Source organism: Lagopus muta, chromosome 17 (genome assembly GCF_023343835.1).
Source record: "Lagopus muta isolate bLagMut1 chromosome 17, bLagMut1 primary, whole genome shotgun sequence".
NCBI classification, from domain to species: domain Eukaryota; kingdom Metazoa; phylum Chordata; class Aves; order Galliformes; family Phasianidae; genus Lagopus; species Lagopus muta.
The window spans coordinates 6,868,787-6,889,371 of record NC_064449.1 but is presented as its reverse complement, the minus strand read 5'-3'; the positions used below and the strand labels follow the sequence as shown (position 1 = coordinate 6,889,371).

At 44.6% G+C, this 20,585-nt stretch overlaps 2 protein-coding genes across 6 annotated transcripts in view; both read right to left on the bottom strand.

Annotated features, from left to right (window-relative positions):
* Positions 1-1,156: 1,156 nt before the first annotated feature.
* VPS33A (VPS33A core subunit of CORVET and HOPS complexes) lies at positions 1,157-9,282 on the bottom strand. The gene is made up of 13 exons (XM_048964227.1): positions 9,153-9,282; positions 9,014-9,079; positions 8,809-8,936; positions 8,402-8,591; positions 7,573-7,689; positions 6,737-6,911; positions 6,091-6,284; positions 4,957-5,083; positions 4,744-4,811; positions 4,123-4,260; positions 3,613-3,750; positions 3,309-3,477; positions 1,157-2,775 (listed from the first exon to the last, which is right to left on the bottom strand). The coding sequence occupies exons 1-13, from the start codon at positions 9,252-9,254 to the stop codon at positions 2,582-2,584; spliced, it is 1,806 nt and encodes a 601-aa protein (XP_048820184.1). The 5' UTR covers positions 9,255-9,282; the 3' UTR covers positions 1,157-2,581.
* Positions 9,283-11,091: 1,809 nt separating this feature from the next.
* The window catches only part of CLIP1 (CAP-Gly domain containing linker protein 1), a 61,443-nt gene continuing 51,949 nt past the window's right edge, over positions 11,092-20,585 (bottom strand). For 3 of the 5 annotated variants that reach the window (XM_048963641.1, XM_048963643.1, XM_048963644.1), the window contains 5 exons: positions 17,783-17,835; positions 12,804-12,921; positions 12,383-12,542; positions 11,631-12,201; positions 11,092-11,199 (listed from right to left, as the gene is read on the bottom strand). In XM_048963641.1, the coding sequence (XP_048819598.1) occupies positions 12,128-12,201; positions 12,383-12,542; positions 12,804-12,921; positions 17,783-17,835 (405 nt within the window). In that variant the 3' untranslated portion in view covers positions 11,092-11,199; positions 11,631-12,127. Of the gene's footprint in view, positions 11,200-11,630; positions 12,202-12,382; positions 12,543-12,803; positions 12,922-15,625; positions 15,647-17,782; positions 17,836-20,585 lie in introns of all 5 variants that reach the window. The other 2 variants (XM_048963642.1, XM_048963640.1) reach the window with 1 other exon arrangement.

The window sequence follows — 20,585 nt, the reverse complement described above, 5'->3', positions numbered from 1 at the left end:
TGAGTTGAAGCACCAGGCTTTCCCAGTGTTACCAGTCAGAGCCTCCATTTGTTTATATGCCTCTTTTTTTTTTTCCTGTAATGAAGTATTATGTCATCTAATGCTTTTTATGCTGCAGCTCGGATATCTGGAAGGCTCCTGTTCTCTGAGGGCCCGGTGCTTGTGGGGCACTGCAGGAGCAGGATGCTTGCACATAGCTGGGGGTTGCCCAAGGTCAGCAACGCAGGTTAAACTGTGCACACTGAACTGCACCCTGTTATCTAAAGAAAGTGAGCGCTGAAAACCGTGTGATCTATATGTTGATCACTGCCTCACAGCCTTATCTTCACCCTTACACACACAAAAAGCCCTCCCCGCCTTTGAGAGCAAGATCTACAACTCACTTGTGGCAAAGGGGGGGGGGGGGGAGAGAGGCAAGATGTAGATTTATTTTTAGCAAAGCTGCTTTTTGATAATGCTGTATGAAATGTGAAAGTCTTTCTGAGTGGAGGTTGGGTAATGTTTTCTGTTTTTGCTTGTGAACCAGACAAATGCATACAGCAGAGAGAAGGAAGGGTATGTACTGCAAATCAAATCTCTTACCTACAAAGATATTATGATGTAGAAAATGGCCCCTTAATTTAATTAAGCTCTCTTGTTATCAAATTATTACCCGCATGGTCAGCAAGGCCTTGGACAGAAGCAGAACATAATCAAGCTGCTCAGGAAGCCTGTTAAGTAGTAATTGCTCCTCCAGAGAATCGATCAACGTCAGGATGGCTTCTTGTTGTTGACTAGTTGCAGGAAGAGACTTTGTTTAGTTTGTGTAGCCACGTGGCTCTTGCTTGTTGGTGGGGCAGGCAAGAGCCTGCAAAAAATACGCATAGTGTCATTGGTAAGTTAAAGTTTACCGAGTATTTGGCACAAAGTATTTCTTTTTAATGTAAGTAGGTTTTGCTTCTAGTGTTGCTAATGCATTTACAAGTCCAAGTGAAAAGGTAAGCAAGCTGTTGAATTTATGCTTTGTATCCTTTTATTCACTTGTGTTGGGTCACAAAGCAGCCTGAGCAGTGCCAGTCATTGCCGTGTGATTAATTTTTGACTGAAATGAGGAAAAAATGGAGTGTTTTTTTTTTTTGCAACACATTACACATCATGCAGGACAACAGAGCAGAAATGTTTGCTAAGAGAGTGATTTAATGTGGGTTTGTTTTTTTTTTTTCCATAACTGTGTAATAATGAAATTCAGTGTGAAACAGAGTCCTCAGTGTTTGCTGTGGAGAGCGTGAGTACAGCGTCAGCAACCAAAGGGAAGGGCAGACAGCAGGGCCTGCTCTGCCTTCCCAGCCACCAGCCATAGCAAAGCACACTCCTGGAGCCAGAAGCTGCCGCTTGTGTACGTTGGCTCAGCAGCCCCAGCCCCCAAGACCAAGGAAAATTCCGTTGTAATTTCGGGCTCTGCAACAGCAAGTACCACAGTTTATAAACTGAACACAGGAAAACAAGAAAGGTGTCTGTTTTAAGCCTCCTGCTTACTGGTTTACTGACAGCTATTTTTGGTCTGCGTCCCATGTGAGAAGAGCCTGTGTCTGTGTACCTTCAAACACGTGGCACAGTGATGCAATTCACACTCAGGAGTTGCTTTACAGCCAGGTGGGGTTATACCTGGCACAAATAATCCACCTCCCACTGCGCCCCTCCCAAAATGGCTGAAGTAAAAGACTGGCATTTCCCTAGCAACCTGGCTGCAGTCAGTTGCGTCCAGTCTGTGCTGCTGACGTGCATGTGTGTAGTTCAAGATTTAGCTGTTGCTGCCTGTGCAAGTGGAAGTCCAGTGAATGTCCTGGCCAAGCAGTGTGCAAGATAGTGGACTTAAATGTGGCCTAGAAGTAGCTAGCCCTAAGAGACAGTGCAGTACGGGTCCCTCACATCACCAGCTGCTTGAGGGGCACTGAGGATATGCAGCAGCTGAATAGTAGAGAATGTTCTTGAGCAGCTGGGTGCAAAAGGAGCCTGTTACCTAATGCTTTCTGTTTCATTTTGCTACTTTGTGAATTGTGCGTCATTGCTTTTTTTGTCCTCAAACTGTACCTAAAGGTTTGCAGCAAAAAAAGTCAATGCTTCCTCTTTACTGCAGTTATCTTTCCCTTGTACAATCGGTGTTCAAGGATGTGAGAAAACTCAGCTGTGACCTGCAAGCCACAGAGACCAGTGATACGAAATCAGGAACAGATGAGGCCCTGCTTCCTGAGCCTGTTAGGAAGAACAAAACTGAAAGAAAAACGGAAGTGGGTTGAGCAGGGCAAATTCCTCTGCCCCAGCACTTGACCATTGATTCATACTGCAAGCAGATACATCTCTTTCTCCCATTGTTTATTTCATGGTTAATGTCTTTCAGCACCACTGGGCTACTACAAGTTCCACAAACAAACAGTGGGAATACAAGTGCAGAGAGGGAGGTGGGAAGCTGCATCATGGACTGGTCTCAGGAGCATGCCATTCTTCTGGGGGCATGATTCCTTCCTAGTCAAGAGCCCCACCAGCAGGTGATGCACCTGTGTCACACAGGGCTGCTCAGTTTCGCTCTCTCTTGCCACAGTTTCTAGAAAGGGGCAGGCTCTAATTTTTCCATCAAGGATTTGATCCAGGTTGTTCCATTGATGAGTTTTGTGGTGGCAATGACGTACTCTGTGCCTCCATCTTCCATTTGAGATAGAAATCTCAGTGCAGCTATTTCTGCATATGTCACACCTCCCAGGAAGAACACCAGCGTGACTCGGTTCTCACCGTGCTGACCTGCACATACAGAGAAAGACAGGTTGCCTTTCCTTTATTTTAAATCTCCTATCCATCAACTGTCAGTCCAACTCAGACCGTCCTCAAACTAAATTTAGGAGCTGATTTAGAAGAGAAGCCTATTGGGCACAGTAGCAGACAGCAGATGCAGACTCCGCTGCCAGCTCTGCAGTCTCTTTATAGAATGTGCCTCTGTCTGGCCAGGCTTAGTACTAACAGAGTGGTGCTGACCTTCTTTGTACTTAGTATATGAAACACTTCTATTGCAATAGAAGGGTTTTATACACTGATGAAGAGTTAAACAATGTACAACCATATAGTATTTTCAATAGGCACGGTGCTGTCGGTTAATAGCCGGCTGAGTACGTGAGTGGAAGCTTTAAAGAGGCCAAAAAGCTATCCAAAATGAATAGATAAAGTAGAGTGAGACAGGAAGAGGAGACAGATACCTGGACCTTGCTTTCCATTTGCCTCACTCACACTGACAGAGATGCATATGCCTTTAAGAAGTGTGAAAACAAAACACAACTTACGCTTCTTCTGAAGGCCAGTTGGTAGCTGCTGCCGCTCCTCAAAGTGGGGTCCTGGCAGCATTTTTAACACCTCCTCTATGCTCCGCCACCCCGGCCTTGCCAGCAGCTGTGCCAGGCGCACGCTCAGCGGTGCGTAGCCACTGTACACATAGGAGATGTCGTTGGGGTTCTGCAAGGGAGAGCAGAGAGTGAGCAGCACGTGACTGCTACTTCATGCTGCAAAGCCGCCCCATGTGCAAGTTTTCCTTCTGCACACAATCCCGTGGTGTTAGATACAGCTGTCACTGCAGGAGCATCTGTTTACCTGCTCGTTAACATCATCCATCCATAAGCGCAGGGTTTTCCGGATTGTTGGGTAGTTATTCCTACCACTTGTCTGCAGCTTCAGGAGCCCAGCCTTCTCTAAGTTGTTTAAGGTCAGTATATGTTCATAGCCGTAAGTCTGCAACATGAAGTTGTTTTTAATGCCGTGCCAATAATCTAGGAGCACAGTGTTCAACATTTTGCCTTTTACTGTTTTTTAATCTAAAAGGTGTTTAAGGTCTCTCTAGTGTGTATCCCACTGAGAGCATTTAAATCATGACTGCAAAACACTTAATGATACAACCCTCTCTGTACATACTGTGTAACAGATTTAAGCACCTCCTGCATCACAGCTGCCAGCCCAACAAGCCTCAGCCTCTGCCTGTACACAACTGAAGTCATAACACTGCCCTTCTACAAGATGCATCTGTCTGTAATGCACAAGCTGTAGAGTGGAGGCTTTGGGGTAGATTTTCTTAGAAATTTATCAATGCAAAAGTTACAGCCCAACCTGGAGAATCTCTCTTTTATAATGGTCCAGAACTTTCTGCTTCAGTCCATTATTGCATACAGATTGCAAGCAAACGAGACGTAGGATCTTGATTAATGAATGTTTTTGAGCAATGCAGTCTTCAATATAGTTGTTAACCTATTAAAACAAAACCAAACATAAGCTGTTAGTCAAAGCCCTGTTAAAAGTAAAAAGCAGACCTGGAAAGGAAGTTCTAGTTTTGACTAGTGTCTGCAGAAAGGCAAGAGAAGAAATGCAGCTGCTCTCCAGGCAGCTCAGAACCACCTGTATAACAGTGATCAGCACTGATTGCACTGAGCACCTTCCTCCCAGCACACAGACCCCTGTACACAGAGCTCCACCTGAGCACCTGCACTGCAGGCAGAGGGAGGGAAGCAAAGCCTGGCAGAGCACACAGTGCAGGAGTGTCTCTGAGTAGGACCAGTGATATGCACCACTTGGAATAGCCTGCTGCAAACACACAAGGATACACACAAGGATGGAGCCAGACATTATCCAGATAAAGTGCTTTCTCTCTCAAAAACAACAACAAAAAAAGGAACAAAGAAAAATATATAGATAGTTTTTTTGAAGAGTTACTGGCTGTCATCATCTGCTTACCTTATCTGTGTCTATTCCAGACATGAACTCCTGTTCTACTGTTAAATTATCAAAAAAATCTTCAGATGCTGTGGGAAAAGAATAAAAACCAATGCAATAGCAACTGACAGCTAATTTTCTACATCTAACATTAACACCATTTTTGTCAAGGAAGTGTGTCTTACGTCTTACTACACTCCAGTTAGTCAGACTATTCAGCGAATGAATACTCACTGGTGATGTCTTTGATGAGTTCTGCAATGGAGGTGTGGTTTGCCAGAGAACTCCTTGCTGCCTGCATGTGCGGCAGCTGCGACACAAACTGCTTAATCTCTCCAACAGTTTTTGCATGGTGTCTTTCCTAAAGAAATAAATCCATCACTAAGGTTAGGTGTTGTTCAGATCAACCAGCCACCCACTAACTGGGCCAGTCTATTATGGAACACAGTGCAAGAGCAGACACCGTTACAGATGTACAGCATTTTGTCAGAAGAGTTGCACATTTACACTAAAATCGCAGCATTACCTGTAACAGTGCTTTGATAGAAGAGGCAAGTCATAATACAACAGGAACAGGGACTGTTTTTTTCTATTACACCATGCTGCCAACCACCTTTCTCAGACCAGCTGTGACTATCTGTTCCTCAGGTTCCCTTCCAGTAACAACTACCTTTTTTTATGCAGACAGTTTTCTTTACCAGCTGCCAGCAGACAGGGAGCTCTAGGCAAATGCAGACAGATATGGGGGACATTTTCCCCACAAGGAGAAGCCTGCCTTTCATTGTGCCTGGCTGCAACAGTGTCCTGGATTTGGGGCAATGGTCAGACGAAACACAATGCAGACTTAAGCTCTCAGAGCAGCCCACAGGTCTGTATTTCATGTGGGCTACATGCCTCTTGCTGCAATTTAGAATATAAATAAATTGACACGTGAAGAATTTAAGTAAGTGGGCAAGTGCAGGCAGGAGAGTGATAATGAGAAGCCTGCAATCTAAGAAGTCTTCTGCCAAAATGGTGCTGTTTCATTATCACCTATTACCTCTGCCAATTTTCTTTCCTCTTGTTAAAATAAATAAGTAAATTAAAAGGCAACAGTACAAATAATCCATCTTTAGCACCATCAGCACTACTGCAGTAACAGACATCTTCTAGGAGATGAGGCTAAGCACACACTACTTCAGTTAAGGTATCACTACTTCTTAAATGTGGCAGAAATGAAGAAGCAAAGTCAAAACAGCAGTGTTCTCTGGCTGGGGATTAGTCCTGGCAGCAGCTCAAGCTGCCAGTCACAGCCCTGCTTAGCACAGACCGTGTCTGTATCTGATGTCAGGAACGCCCGAGGGATGCATCGTTGGATACAGGCCTCACCTCAAAGGCTGCTGAGATGATCTTGGCCTTCTTGCTCAGCACTGACCCCACAGCATTGAAGTTCTTGTCTCGGATTTCAGCATACAGCTCCTCAGCTGAGTTCAGCTGGAGTTTTTTAGGCTCTGTGGGGAGATCTTTGCCACCCTCGCCTTGCTTCTTCGGGGCAAACTTCTCAGGAGGGAGTTTCACGTATGCTATCAAAGGCAGAGAAATAACTCTGATAAGGACTTCACCAGTGTAAGTTAACAAAGCACGCTGGGAAACCTGTATTCTGAGCTGAAAAGAGTTCTTGTCAGCAAAGCTATTATGAATGTCAAAACTACTTCATACGTGCATGTTAATTAAAAGAGAGCCTGTTGGTACTCACATGGGGACTCAGAGACACACATTTATCAAAAGCCTAGCACTAGGTACCAAAGAGGCTCGCAGGCAGCCTTCCAGCCAGTCCCCAGGCCAGCATAAAACCTGTAAATGCCTCTGGAGTTGTTCTGCCTACTGCCCAAAGAGAAGGGGAACACCTTGACCGACCTTACACAAACTACTTCCATTTCCCTCAGTGTGCATTGAGGAAGCCACCTAGGCTGGATGGTGAAGGCATGCACTACAATTCCTGTTGACTAGAGGCTCCTTGACCTGCAGTACTCACTGTTCTGAATTCCATAGATTTCATCAATCAGCCCTTCGTATGTCAGCTGCGTGGCTAACGGTGTCAGCAGATCAACATTGCGGTCCAGCAACAAGAGGGTATCAAAGACTGGAAATATGGAGTTCTGGCTTCCAGGGAACTCACGCTTCATTCTGATCATCATGTTAGCCACGTGCTGAAAGGAAAACACATTGGTCTGTCAAGCCACAGCAGATGGATTTGACTTCTAGGCTGTATAGGTATGTGCAAATATAGGGGCACAATCCTGTATAAAGGAAGGGAACAAGAGGTACAAAGTGGCAGTCAGGTGGGAGCAGGACAAGACGAGAAAATCAGAGCCCTTTGCTGCTACTCTCTGCTGCTTAGCAGGGCAGCAGCTGTGGCCAAAGCACTGGCTTCCTCTCAAGCTGCTCCCTCATTACAAAAGGTACCAATTAAACTACAGGCTAATCAGAAAGGAGGAAAAAAAAAAAGCATGGCAGCAAAAGGGAGAGAGAAGACAGTGCATGAGCAGTAGACTGTACATTTCCAGCTTTATTCAGCCCTTCTGATAACGGAGTGGCTAAGTGTTAAACTCCATAGGAGGAACTACTGAATGCACAAAAGAAGCATACTGAAGAGCAGACCCTAAAATCAGGTAACCCTTCTGACAGGGAGCCTTACAACACAGCAGTAATTGTCCTTTTGACCAGAGATAACGACAACCTGGCGGCTGTGATCCCAAAATTCCAATACTACAAGAATACACGTCTGGATTCAGAAACGAACTCCACAGATAGCATTTAACCAAACTCTCGTTCCACAGGACAAGATGTATTGAGCAGCGTTTACCTTACCCGGGCACATTCGCCCTTCCCAAAAATCTGGGGGATGGTTCCATAGAGAGCCTGCAGAGTCATCAGCCCCTTCGCCGCATGGTACAGGCTTGTCTGGTCACTCTCCAGGTAACATTCCTAAACAACAAGGAGGATTTGATGGAAGGCGTCCACCCAACACAGCCGCTTCTTCTGTGCAAACGGATCAGAAGAGACACAGGCCAGGGAAAAACCTAAGGCCATAGGCAAATACAGACCTTATCTGTGCTGTTAGGTAAATCACTTGATACCAATCACTGTGAAATGTGCTACTCCTGGTTTGACAGAAAGAAGGAAGAGAGCCAGACTAGAACTGCAGCGAGCCTCTACCAAGGCCCATGTGAGAACACAGTAGCTCAGCACAGCACTGACAAGCAGCTGCAGGCCCTCCTGGCTATGTTTGCTAAAGCCAAGACAGCAAAGAACATCTCTTGAAAGTTTCTGTCCTAGGGTGCAGTTTTCTTAGAAAACACACATAATTTGTAACACACACAGCACTGCACACAGCTTTTCTACTGCATGTTGACATGAACTGTGCTGGTTCTTTGTAATGACTGATCATTTTAAGCCTTGTGAACGAATGCCCGATTTGTGAAAATAGCACTGGTGGTTAATAGCTAGAGGGATGGGATGCAGCTTGACTGTTCCTGCAGCGTTTAGTAAGACAGCAAATGGACGAGTTCAGGCTCAGTTCAGCTCTCAGAACTAAGATGCATTTGCTCTGCAGGGCCTTCTGCTGTTTGAGGGCCTCTGAACCTGACTCCAGGAGCCAGCACGAAGCAGCTGCCTTAAAGCTGAGCCGAGCTCTTACCTTGAAGGCGCTCTCAGACTCCATGGACAGCAGGTCCCCATCGAAGGGTATGAGGTCCAGGCTGTACTGCTCCCGGTGGATGAAGGACCCCAGCACTCCCTGCTCCTTCAGCCACTGCTCGCACAGCAGGCTGCGGCGCGGCACAAAGAGGATGTGGAAGTCCCTCTGGGGAGAACGGCCTCTGTCTTCCCTGGAAGAATCACGGCAGGGGCACAGCAAACAGTCACAACATCACTCGGCGGCACAGCCAGCCGGCACAGTGCGGGCTGAGGGCACTGAGCTCAAGAAACCTGCGTTCAAAACCTTCTGTATCCGAGTATTTGAAATGTTTGTTACATGGCCTTTTGGACGCTCAGCCGCCGCTCTGGGTGCGGGCGGGGCAGGGCGAGGGCATCCCGCGGCCGTACCTGCGCACGTTGTCCGTGATGATGTCCATCAGCTCCAGCCTGGGCCTCACGAAGAAGATGACGTTCCTGACGTCAGCCTGGGGCAGGCGGCCCGGCTTCAGGGTGAACATCTTCTCCACCTCGTGCTCCTGCCGGGAGACGAAGCGTCAGCCGCCGCCGCCGCCCCCCTTTCGGAAACCACTCGTGATTAAAGAAAGACGCTCACCTTGAGCAGCGAGTACTGCGCGATCAGCCCGAACGGCCCGGTCAGGTACTCGTCCCACACGATGGCCTGCGGAGGGACAGAGAGGCGCTGGACCGCGCCCTGCCGGCTCGGCTCCCCTCCCCACCGCCGCGCCCCGCACCTTGGAGCCCGCGCACTTATCGAGGAACTCGCGCAGCTCCCTGCGCCCCGCCTCGCGCAGAGCCGTCAGGTTCACGCGCCCCGAGCTCAGGTGGGCCGCCATCGCTCCCGCCCGGCGGCGGCGGTCAGCTGACGCATCACGTGACAGCCGAGGCGGTGCCGGGCCTCGGGGGCTGCCCGGCCGCACAGCGCCCCCTGGTGGGCGCCAGGGGAGACGCGGCGGGACGCGCGTACGACGCTCGGGGAACCGAACAGAAGAGAGCAAACGCTTTTTTTTTCTCAAAATATAACTTTAATATATATATGTATATACACACACACACACACACGCTCACTGTATAGAAGATGAAAGAATGCCGGAAAAAAAAAAAAGGCATGCCTCAAACTGTTTCAGGTGTACGCAGCAGATGGGTCTCTAAAGAGCCCACAGCAGCGCCTTACCCCGTCTGCACTGCACACCCGAGGCAGGGTACTGCAGCCCTCCGGGCCAGAGGCAGAGCTGGAGGCCAAGGGCACAAACTGCAAGCGAACAAGGAAATGGAAATTAACACAACATAGTTCTCAACCCAGTCCAGTGTCAAAAAAAGCTTAAAAATCTAAATGTACAAATGCAGCTTTAAAATGGTTTAGTGCAAATATGAAAATTAACAGCATAATTTTAAAGTATTTAAATAAGCTTTAATATAACTATAGTGCTTTGTTCCTATACATGTTTTCCCACCAATAGATCCAACAGCACGGGGGCACGACGTGTTAGAGCTGAAACAAACCCAGAGCCTGGGAAGAAACAGCATAAAGTCATCCATTAAATCATTTATTTATACCTCACTTAAGTTTAATAAAGGGAAACGGGGTACTTATTAGTGGAGGAGGAAAATATTTATGAATTTACTGACTCTAAAGTGGATGGGCAAAGGGAAAGGGAGCAAAGGGGTCAAGAAACACCATCCCCTGTCCTGACATTCAGCACACAGAAATGCTGGTTGTGTAAATGTCCGATGGGCACGCAGACAGGCCGGCCCCGGCCGCGTGCTGTGTCAGAAGGTCTCGTCGTCATTGCAGTCAGCTGTCCAGTGCCCAAACATCTCGCAGGTGTCGCAGTAGGGCCGCTCCTCCCGCCTGCTGCCGTGGTATGTGGAGTGTGGAGGCTCCTCCAGCATCTGCGCCTGGGTCGGGCAGTCCTCGGTGTCGTGGAGATCAAAGCAGCCGCAGATGTCGCAGAAGAGGCGAGGCGTCTTCTTGGACAGGCCTTCCTCCTCACTGCAAAACCAGCACCAGCGCGTGTCAAACAGAGCAATTATCTCTCGTAATTCTTTAGGTAGCTCTGCTTCCCGCCCGGTAAGCTATCTCACAATTACTGAACCTAAGAAATACCACGCTGGTCAATAAAATATTGTTACAAAGACTCTCCTGAAGATCACAGTACTCCACGTTCCCTTACACTACACTGTTCACTACACAAACTGCTCTGTGTAAACATGTGCACACATAGAGGCATTATCTGAAAAGAAACACAGCGAAGCTAGTTTCTGTTCTTCATTAGAGAGATCAGAACTCACAATTTATGAAGTAGGTTTTCATTCTGTTTCTTGGACTGGATCTCCCCATCTCAGTGTAGATAATGGCATCTTAAGGGCAAAGACTCTTCTATGAAACTTGGAAAGGACTGACCTCAACCAACACTGACAACAGATATGTTACAAGACACCAGCGCCTGTGGCAGGTGAGTACTGGGGATCATTTTGCACCACCCAGCACCCTGCAGTAATAGACCTAAATAGATTCAGTCTACCTAAACTCAGGAGGAAACTACACATTTGTTGTGGCAGCTGAAACCAGGCTGACGTGTTGTGCAGCTGACAGAACTGACTCCTACCAGCACCTCCTAGAACACAAGCCGAGACTTCCCATTAGGATTTGTACCTGTCATAGTTGATTGTCTCCTCTTCATTGCCATTGAGGGCTGCTTCACACATTCTTTGTATTTTCAAGTTCAATTCTTCATTTCTCCTTTGCAGATCTACTATCACTGAATTCAGGAAGTCAATCTGTGACATTAAAGAACAAGAACAGTCAGAAGGTTGAGGACTGCCTGTCCACAGAAAGCAAACACCACAGGAACGGCCCTCAAAATGACAGATGTTAATGGGTCTCAACCCCTCCCCACCAGATCAAGCTCTTTTTCTAAGGTTACTGTTTCAGCATGAGAGCCAGCAGTGTAATTCTGATCAGAAGTACATCTCTGTTCCTCTGGACCTGCTGCTCAAGTGGGTGCACCAGGGGCTGCCACGTCACTCCCTGAGCTACCCCAGTGGTGGCAGTGAGGCAGCACAGTGCACCCACGTGGCATTTCCTGAAGAGGTCCGAGCCACTCAGAGATCAGCAGACAGCACTATGAAAGTTACTGGCAGTAACCAAGTAATGCTTGGCAAATTGTCATTGTGCATAAAATAAAAGTAAGGCAAGAAATGGAACAAACCTCTTGCTGATCAGAAGAAAGCATTGTCATCAGCAGGTGAATTCAGGGAGGGATAAAAAAAAGAAATTGGTGGTTACTTAATTGGTTAATTGCACTGCTTCTGACCTCTGTACTGACCGTGTCACCAGTAAAGACTTTTAATCAGCACGACCAACTCCAGTGATTTAACAGCACTGCTATTCCAACCATGCATCCTAGGCCTTTGTTGTCACAGGCAGCCCTGTTGCACTGCTTTCTTTCACACGTCCACTATGATTACTGTGTCCTTTCATACACATTTTTCCTAAATCTGTTTGAATCATATGGTAACAGAGCAGCTAGTTCCTACCTCTACTTCTCCTGCTTGCTTCCTCATGTTATTCTAGCCATTGACATTTCCCCTCAACAGCAAAAGGTGAAAACAAAAAACTGTCTATTGTAGTCCCAATTTCCAAAATGTGCTAAGAACTGTATGTGGGAGGATTGCACTGTGCCTATAGACACACTGCTGTTTTAGCTCACTGATGTTTCACATCAAATACCTGTTTATCTTCTGCACTTTCATCTTGAAGTAGATTAGCAGCAATATCACCTTTAAAGAGAAACAAAAAAGCAAGGCATAAACAGCCAGTTATTCAAAGCATGAAACATCCATGGCTTAGTCAGAGACTGAAAATAGCGGGCTATTACATTTTAACTATGCATCTAACAGCTGCAAAATCTGCAAGATTAAAGCTGACAGCACAGAGAAATGAAGAAGCTCTCTCTTTTACCTGAGGGGCTAGTTACAGTTAATGGCTGTTCGCTTTTTGCCTTGAGTTTTTGCTCCAAATTCTTCACCTTTTCCTCAAGTTTCAACTTATCAGACTCCAGTGACTTAACCACTGACTGTAAGGTTTTTGCAGAAGCATTTTCTCCACGGAGCACCGTGATCTGCAACAGTCATTAGAGAATGTTTATGTCCTCCAGAAAGAAATGAAAGCACAAAGGCAACATGCTAAGTGCTAAACTGCCACCACAAACACAGGCCAGCACTCACCTAACTGGGCATACACAGACATCTAAAGATTTAATTCTAAGGTTTAACTATGCTAAGTTAATAAAGTAAAATAAATCAGCCAACTCTTCAGCTACAAGTCAGACACTGCCAGCCATGGGATTTTCCATAGGATTTTCCTGCTTTTTCTCATTTACCTCATTTCTGAGCTTTTCCAGTTCTTCATCTTTCTGTGTGATCAAGGCACTAGTGTCACTGATGGATTTTTGTAAAGATGCTCTCTCTTCATCAATTTCTTTTTTCAACGTTGATTCTCTAGAAGAAAACCAAACACAACCAGGAATCATCTCAAGAATAAGTTAATGCTGTTGCCTAGAGAATAATTTCAAGTATTAGGATACCATAAGAAGTTGTTCTTCAAAACAAAGATCAGTTCTGTACGTAACTAAGGTTTAGTATCTGTATAAACGTGTCAGATGTCACAACTTTGGAAACAAAGCAAGAAGTTTACCTAGGGAGCACATGCCAGAATCTGCATATCATCGTATCCGTTTGAATTTAAAGAAACGAGTTAATAGACTGAGGAGACACAGGATAAACAAACATGGTGCACAATGTTCCACCAAACCTAACATCAAAGTTTTGTTACTTCTTGAAAATTATTGACAAGCAACAAAACATGCATGCAAAGCTCATTATACAAGTTGTCATGCAAAGCATTGGTGATGCTGGAAATATCAAATGGTCCTCACTAATTTCAATAATGTTATTTCCTGAAACAGATACTTAGAGTGTTTGTAGGCTTTTAACAAGTCCTGTTTCACAGAAATCCACGTGGGATTTGTTTTACTTCATGAGGGGTTTTAAAAAGAAATCCTCCCAAGCAGACACAAACCCTTTCTGTGTACACGTCCTGGCTTCCCAGCTTTTTCAGTTATCCAATGAAACAGAGCAATCACTTCTGCCCACATTCCCTACCCTGTCAGTGTCCTTAAGGCATCACCACAGTGATGTTCTCACACTAACACCAGCAGGTCTCCCTGGAAGTCAAGGATACGCCCCGAAGAGCAGCTGTCCTCTGATGGAAGGACTTTTGCTATTGAAGTTCTGTACAAACTAAACAGGTTTTTGTTTAAAAGAATAAAACCAAGACAAAAAAGGCCACCAAAAAACAAACGAACAAACAAAAACTTGTTACTCCATAACCTGTGTTTACTTATGTAAAGGAGAAATCTGCTTTTGAAAGCACCACCAGTGCCTGGCAGCTGACTGTCAACTCTCCAGGCCCCTGAAGCCAGTTCTCTATGTGACTGCAGACATCTCCATGCAGATGATTGTGGTCTCACCGCTCAGAAGTTAGCTATTTTTCTTCTTCCAGGCTCTGAGAGCTGATGAGAGCTAAGCTGTCAGAATGCGTATCCACAGAGACCAAACAACACAGAGATTTCATCTCAGTAAGTACATAAAACTATGCTCTCTGTGCTGAAGGGACAAAGAGCGGAACAATCCTTGTGGGACACTATGCTGCAGGTAGGGATAGCTGACAGGTCCAGGCTGAAATTCTTTATACCCACAGTATCTACAGTTAGTGAGAGCCATGATACCCAGAGCGTGAAATACAGCAAATCTCACCGACTTGATAAATGGGAAACTCAACAAGGAGGGCACAGTTAACGTAATTCTTCCATTGCTAAGGTTATACTCAGAAAAGAAGCAGTAAGTGGAGAATCTGGGGTTTAGAAAAGCTGGTGCAGCTACCAAAAAAGAACCAAAAGGTTGATTTTGGTCTATTTTTGCAATGAGAGAATTTGATATAAAGAGAAATGCAACAACAAGCTGCAGATCGCACGATCTTGCCTTGAATACAAGTTATTCTCCTCTAAACAAAAAGGGCAGTGGCATTTAGCAGATCTCCTCATTATCCTTTATCACATCTGATTTAACAGAACACTAAAAGCATGACAATCCCAGTGTTCTTCAGTAGCATTACTCACACACTCTAGCCTAACCCATGTTTTTAAATGCCAGGGGTGTGGGAAAGTAACCCTGCAAATGTCCAGGACGCTGCTGCCCTCTGCAATCCACAGAGCTGCACTGGGAAAGAACATCTGCAGGATGCTCCTCACAAGCTCCCTCCTACCTGACACTTTGCCCAGGTTTTCCTTTTGCTCTGCACACTGCATTAAAAGGCAGATGGAAACCCCAGCGACTCATCTCATGCTCAGGAACTTGCTATTGAGCCACTGTTTCAGCTGCTTGGTCAGATTCTCATCTTAGAGATGAAGGCCAGACGTATGCTTTCTGTACACATATGGTGGATTGCCATTTGTTGGCCTTGTAAAAAGGAAGCACAAGAATTCAGGCCGTTGGGAAAGGTAAACAGTTTGTAAGCATATAAATATATATTTATATATAGGAGTGAGAATACTGTAACACAAGGGGAAAGAAATAAGAGAGGGACAGAGGAAAGAAAACAAGAGGTGGGGGGAAAGGTTCTCATATTAAGCATTGTTTTTTTCCTTTACAGAGCAGTGTTTGCAGAAACAATCCTTTACAGCTCTGGTTAGAGGCCCTCTAAAATGCACAGACTGGACAGCCTACAAATACAGTGGGTAGATCTCACTCATTACTTATACTTGAGTGGGGATCACAGCTCACTTCCAGCATCAGCAGAGCCTGTCCCACTGATACCCTCAGCACCGTTTGCACTGCGATTCAGATGAGAGGCAATACATTCTACAAGGGGAAAAGGGAGGCAGTGAACTTAAACTTCTTCCCTGGAAGTCTGTATTCAAAATATCTGCTTGCCAATAGCGATTAAAAAACCCCTGTCGGTTCACTTCACGTGCCAATTCAAAATTTCACTTTCAAGAGGAGGTTAAACGCGTTTTGAGCAGTGTGTGGAAGTCATTGGAGACAGGATTTTTTGTTTGTTTTTTGTTTTTATTGGAAAAAAAGCCCATCACCCAGATTCTTCCCTTACTACAAGAATCAGACATTCTAAGAATGAAGCAGGTACCTTAAAGTGTTACTGGGGAAGCTTTAAAAATGCAAGATAACAAGAACCAAACGTTAGAAATGTGGAATAGAAATGCCAAGTACTGTAAGGAAGAACTAAATTTGCACACACCCATGGGCTTTTTTTTTTTTTTGTAAAAAATATAGACTTTATATATATTTTTATATATATAGATATATATATAGCTGAGTATTTTACAAAACAAAAGCAAGACACCAAGGGACAAAGGCAGCCAAAATATGTACAACAGCTATACTTAAAAAAAAAAAGTTATTTATTATAACGTGGATAGACTTTCTTTAGTCTTACCATTAAAGACACACAGATATAGCAAAGGAAGCAAGGGTAGGAAAGGGAAGAGAGAGGAATGAAATGAGTATCGATAAATAGCGCAAGCTCAAAGACAGTAAGACAGTTAGCAACCCACAACGACCCTATGAGCTGAAGTAACACGGAACCCCATCAGATCCATAGCTACTGATCTCCTGTCACTGCTAGCTGAACTGTTTCATGAGCAGTTGTTAAATTGGGTGAGTGGAATGGAAGGAAGATCTGCTGGAGATCTAACCTAACTGAGAGAAGCAGATGTCTCTGTTTCAGTATTTCAGATTCTTAACACAAAAGGAAGAAATCACTGCTCAACACCAGCTTCAGTAGAATTCAGGAACTTAGAGACAAGTTTTTTTTGTTTCATTACTTCTTCATTCAGTCTGCTTTTGTTGGCAAATAAGACCATATGCTTCCATTTAACCCCTCATGGTCTACAGTTTGCTCCAATCACTCTGACTTGATTCTTGTTTTATCTTTTGTATTGGAGTTTATTCAACACCAAAGAGAAATATCATTAAAGTCAGTCAGAAACTTGGGCATCCCATTGTAACCAAAGGTGAGCGAAGGTGGATGGACCTGACAACCCTGAAAGTACTGTTAATGTTCCCTGTGACAATCTCATATTCATGTTGGCTATTTCAGGCAGTTCACACAGAGTAAAAACAGGTACAGAATTAACTGCTGAGTATATGTGTGGTGCGGACGTGACAGATCCAACTCAGAAGGAAAATCAGAGCCGCTCTTCTTGCTCTTTACAGCTTACTCTAGAATTTGTATTTTAACATGTATAAATGGCATTTTGCTGTTATACACAGCTACAAACCCTACGATCCAATTCGTGATGCTGCTTAAGGCTGAAACTTCAGCTGCTGACTTGTCCATCCACTAGAATAATGACTAATAGAACTGTTGCATTCTCTAAGAAGGCTTTAGCTTGTGTAATATCCTATGTGCACACTGTCCTTTAAAAGAGGGGTGAGATGTAACAGAGGATGAATCACCTTCCACCAAATAACAGATTATTAGGGAATAAAAACAGGCTGTATGAATACGGAATAGCCAAGGATGTCCATGAAAGCTGGAGTGTTGTAAGCACAGGAAATTCTAACAGGCTTGTTTGTTTTTCTTGGAATGCACTTGGTGTCATGGAGATCTGCCCCTTTTTCTAAGAATTTATATAATTACTTTTGAAAAGGCGACATTTTTCTGAACACATTCTGGTGTGCAGCCAATGAGCTTTCCCTATGAACAGCAGGAAAGTGGCACGTTTTGTAACTTGGGACCATTTACTGAGCAGCAGTTTACAAATGGATGCCCCAGACAACCAGGACAAATCTCCTGGTATTAAATAGCAGTGCTGAATGAACTGCAATAACTACAGATAGAGTGAGATTCATATCTCAAAACAATCCAGCAAAGGCTGAGTAACAGCCTTTATTTATTTATTTTAATATAAATCCTTATCATCTCTGTATTTTTCTTCCTTAAGAACCTGACCGGGGAGGATCTGTACCCATGATATTTACCAGACTGATGAACAATCTACAGAGGACCAAAGATGAACAAACTAAAGAGGAAATGGTAACTCCTGCTTGTTTTCTTATATTTTCTTATATTAAGAATTACATTTTCATCTCCTTATTTATAAAGAAATGTGGAAGACATGATCTATGAGCCCGGGCTGCATAAAAACCTCAATACTTTTAAATATGACACAGTAGAGAAAAAATGCTTTTTCTTGGCTTTTTTTTTTTTTTTTTTTGGATAATGTTTTGCCAAGTTTTCTGTAGGACTGTACAGTTACCAGCATCAGAAAAAAACCCTTACCTCTTTTTCATCTCTAGTAACTGGTTATTGAGTACTGATCTCTCCTCTTCCAGCTAAAACACAAATACAAAAAGCCCACAGTTAATACATGAAGGGTTATTTCCTTATTATAATATATCAGAATATCATGTTCATAAAACAATATGGGAGAGGCTACAGAGTGCACACATCCTTACGGTGATCGATTTTCTTCTAGGCCAAAGCAGGCACAGACACAGATCGTTTAGTGACCAGTGTTAGCTGGTGAGGGGCCATTACAGCTTTAAACTGTTTTGAGGCCCCGTGCACACAAGAGGTGTGAAGCACAGCAACAGAACTCCTCTTGGCCCCAGGCACACCACACAGAACTGTAAGTGTTCCCAGCTGTTAAGTTTCACTCTGTATTGATGAATTACTGGATTTGTTCTCATTTTGACCTGGATAATTGTACTATTGAATCCCTGGATTTGCTATTGTAACAGCCTGGATACCAGTACTGATCTGTACTGGTTTCTGTACCACTGTATAGAGATGAATTATTTATCCTGAGAGCTGTTGTCTGGTGTCTGCTACTGCATCCCAAACCTGTGACTCTGCAGGGCCCTCAGAACCAGCAACAACTACCACTGAAAAGTGTCCCTGGGGCAGGGTCCAAACAGACAACAAGCACACAACCAGCAAACCAACAAAATCCACCAACCAGATGTAGCAACCACATCAAAACCACAGAGCCCCAACACAGAAGACACACTGAAGTAACTGAGAATGTTAGAATTAAGTATTTTTAAGGTCATTCTTTTTTCCCCACCACTCCATCTCTTTTCTCTCCTTTCTGCTCGCTCAGTGCCCATTCACCCCTGAACAGCCTTCAGTGCTTGTGAGATGCCCCACAGCTCGGAGCACACACCTTGCATCCCTCATCCTTTTTATTTTCCTGGTTGGCTGTGGAGAAATGACAGATTTTTGTGTAGAACAAGGCAGACGTGGACAACAGAGACAAGTGAAGGACAGCAAGATGCTAAGTCTGCTCTCTCTTGCCTTGGAGCAGGCTCCTCATGTACCTTTAACAAAAGATGGTGCAGCTCAGCTGATTGATGTTTCTACAGTTTTCCGGTGAAATTAAAATGCCTGGGCCTGTCTGAAGCTCCTGAAATGCCACAGCAAATACTCTGAAGCCAGAAAAGCTCCCCGAGCTCAGTATCTGACTAGGAATCTTTAACTAATTACACACAGCTAATTATTTATGAATCGATATAAAAAACCACCCCTCAGCATCTTTAGGCACTTTAACCTTTAGATGTCAGGATAAATCATTCATGAAAGAGTATTCATTAATTTTGCAAAGTGTGTCACATGCAGCTGCAGATTCACTAACCCAACTGACTAGCAGCACACTTAGAATTTATAGTTACCATAGTGACTGCTCAAAATACTTAAAACATATGCTTGCTATCTTTCTTACTGCATTTTAATAGACATGCACAGAAACCCAGACTGAAGCACTGCTACGTTTGTGCTTCCTTCCCTACTGTCCAGTTTTTCAGCATCTGCTGTATGAAATACAGCTCCACAAGTGATGCTGGTCTAAGTCATCTTCTTTCTCAGCATCAGCACTTGTTCTCTTAAACCCATCTGAGCAGTTCTTCATAGCAATGTTCTTTCAGTTCCATAGGCAGCAAAAGCAAAAAAGTCCAAACAGTGCTGAAACTCAGTGCCTAAATACAGTGTGTGTGCAGAATAAAAGAGTTGTGGAATCAGTGTGAATGTGCCAGCCTGACAAAGGGCTACCAGTGCCAGAATCCTCAAGAACCTGGTTGAGTCAAAGGCCAAACAAGTTGACTTTAAGTTTAGGTTTAGCGCAGATCCAAAGGAAACATGAAAAAAGTTGCATTCTGAAGGCTAACAGCAGGTCTCCATCAGACTGAAAAGGATGATCAGCACCGGTCAGTACTTCATGTGCTCCAGAGAATGCTCTCTGGGAGGATATCCATCTTCCATTCAAGGAACCAAGAGATCTAACGGTTCTGGGCAGATACACTGCACATCTCATCAGTAAGAACTGAACAGTACCGAGCTCATTGTGTGACACCTGGAAGGGAACCTGCATTCTACATGACACTATTTTGCCTTTGCTCCTTTTGCCACAGCAGAACTTCCTGGAACAACCAAGGCCTCTCCCAAGCCGTTAAGAGGCCACACAGCTCACTGGATCCAATACGACAGTTCAGAAATGCAATGCAAAGTTCACACTGGAAATTGGAAGGTAAACAGATTGTTTCTCAAGCTCTAGCAGACCTTCCAAATCTTAGTTATGGGAGCCATCTGCTTATGGACAGAAAAGGTCACGGTGAAAGTGAACTGAGAATATTCCTGTTTGCAAGGTGATTGGCTCTTTGTGCTTCACAGACCTGGCATTGAGATTGGATCCCTGCTGACAGATCCACAGGCAGATAGGATGGAGACACCAAGACTGCTCTGTGAGTTCATCTAGAAACTACATGAGGCCACAGTGAGACTGCATTCACCTCTGCCAGCCCCGTGGGCTGAAGGTCCCCTTCCTTCAGGCACTTTCTGACTGGCTATTTAGGATAGGCAGAAAGATTTGAGCGATGTCGCTGACTCCTTTTCAAGTTACAACTCTTTCAAAAAAATAACAGGTTGCCTCAAAGATTCTGAAATAATTTAAGAAAACATGTGGGAGTAGGGAGCAGAGCTCCCACTGGCTGTTTAGGATGACAGCATTCTGTTATCACATCACTACTCAGATGCATCATGACTCATTGGCTGAGCCCACACGTCTGGGACTCAATTTAATCATCTCCAA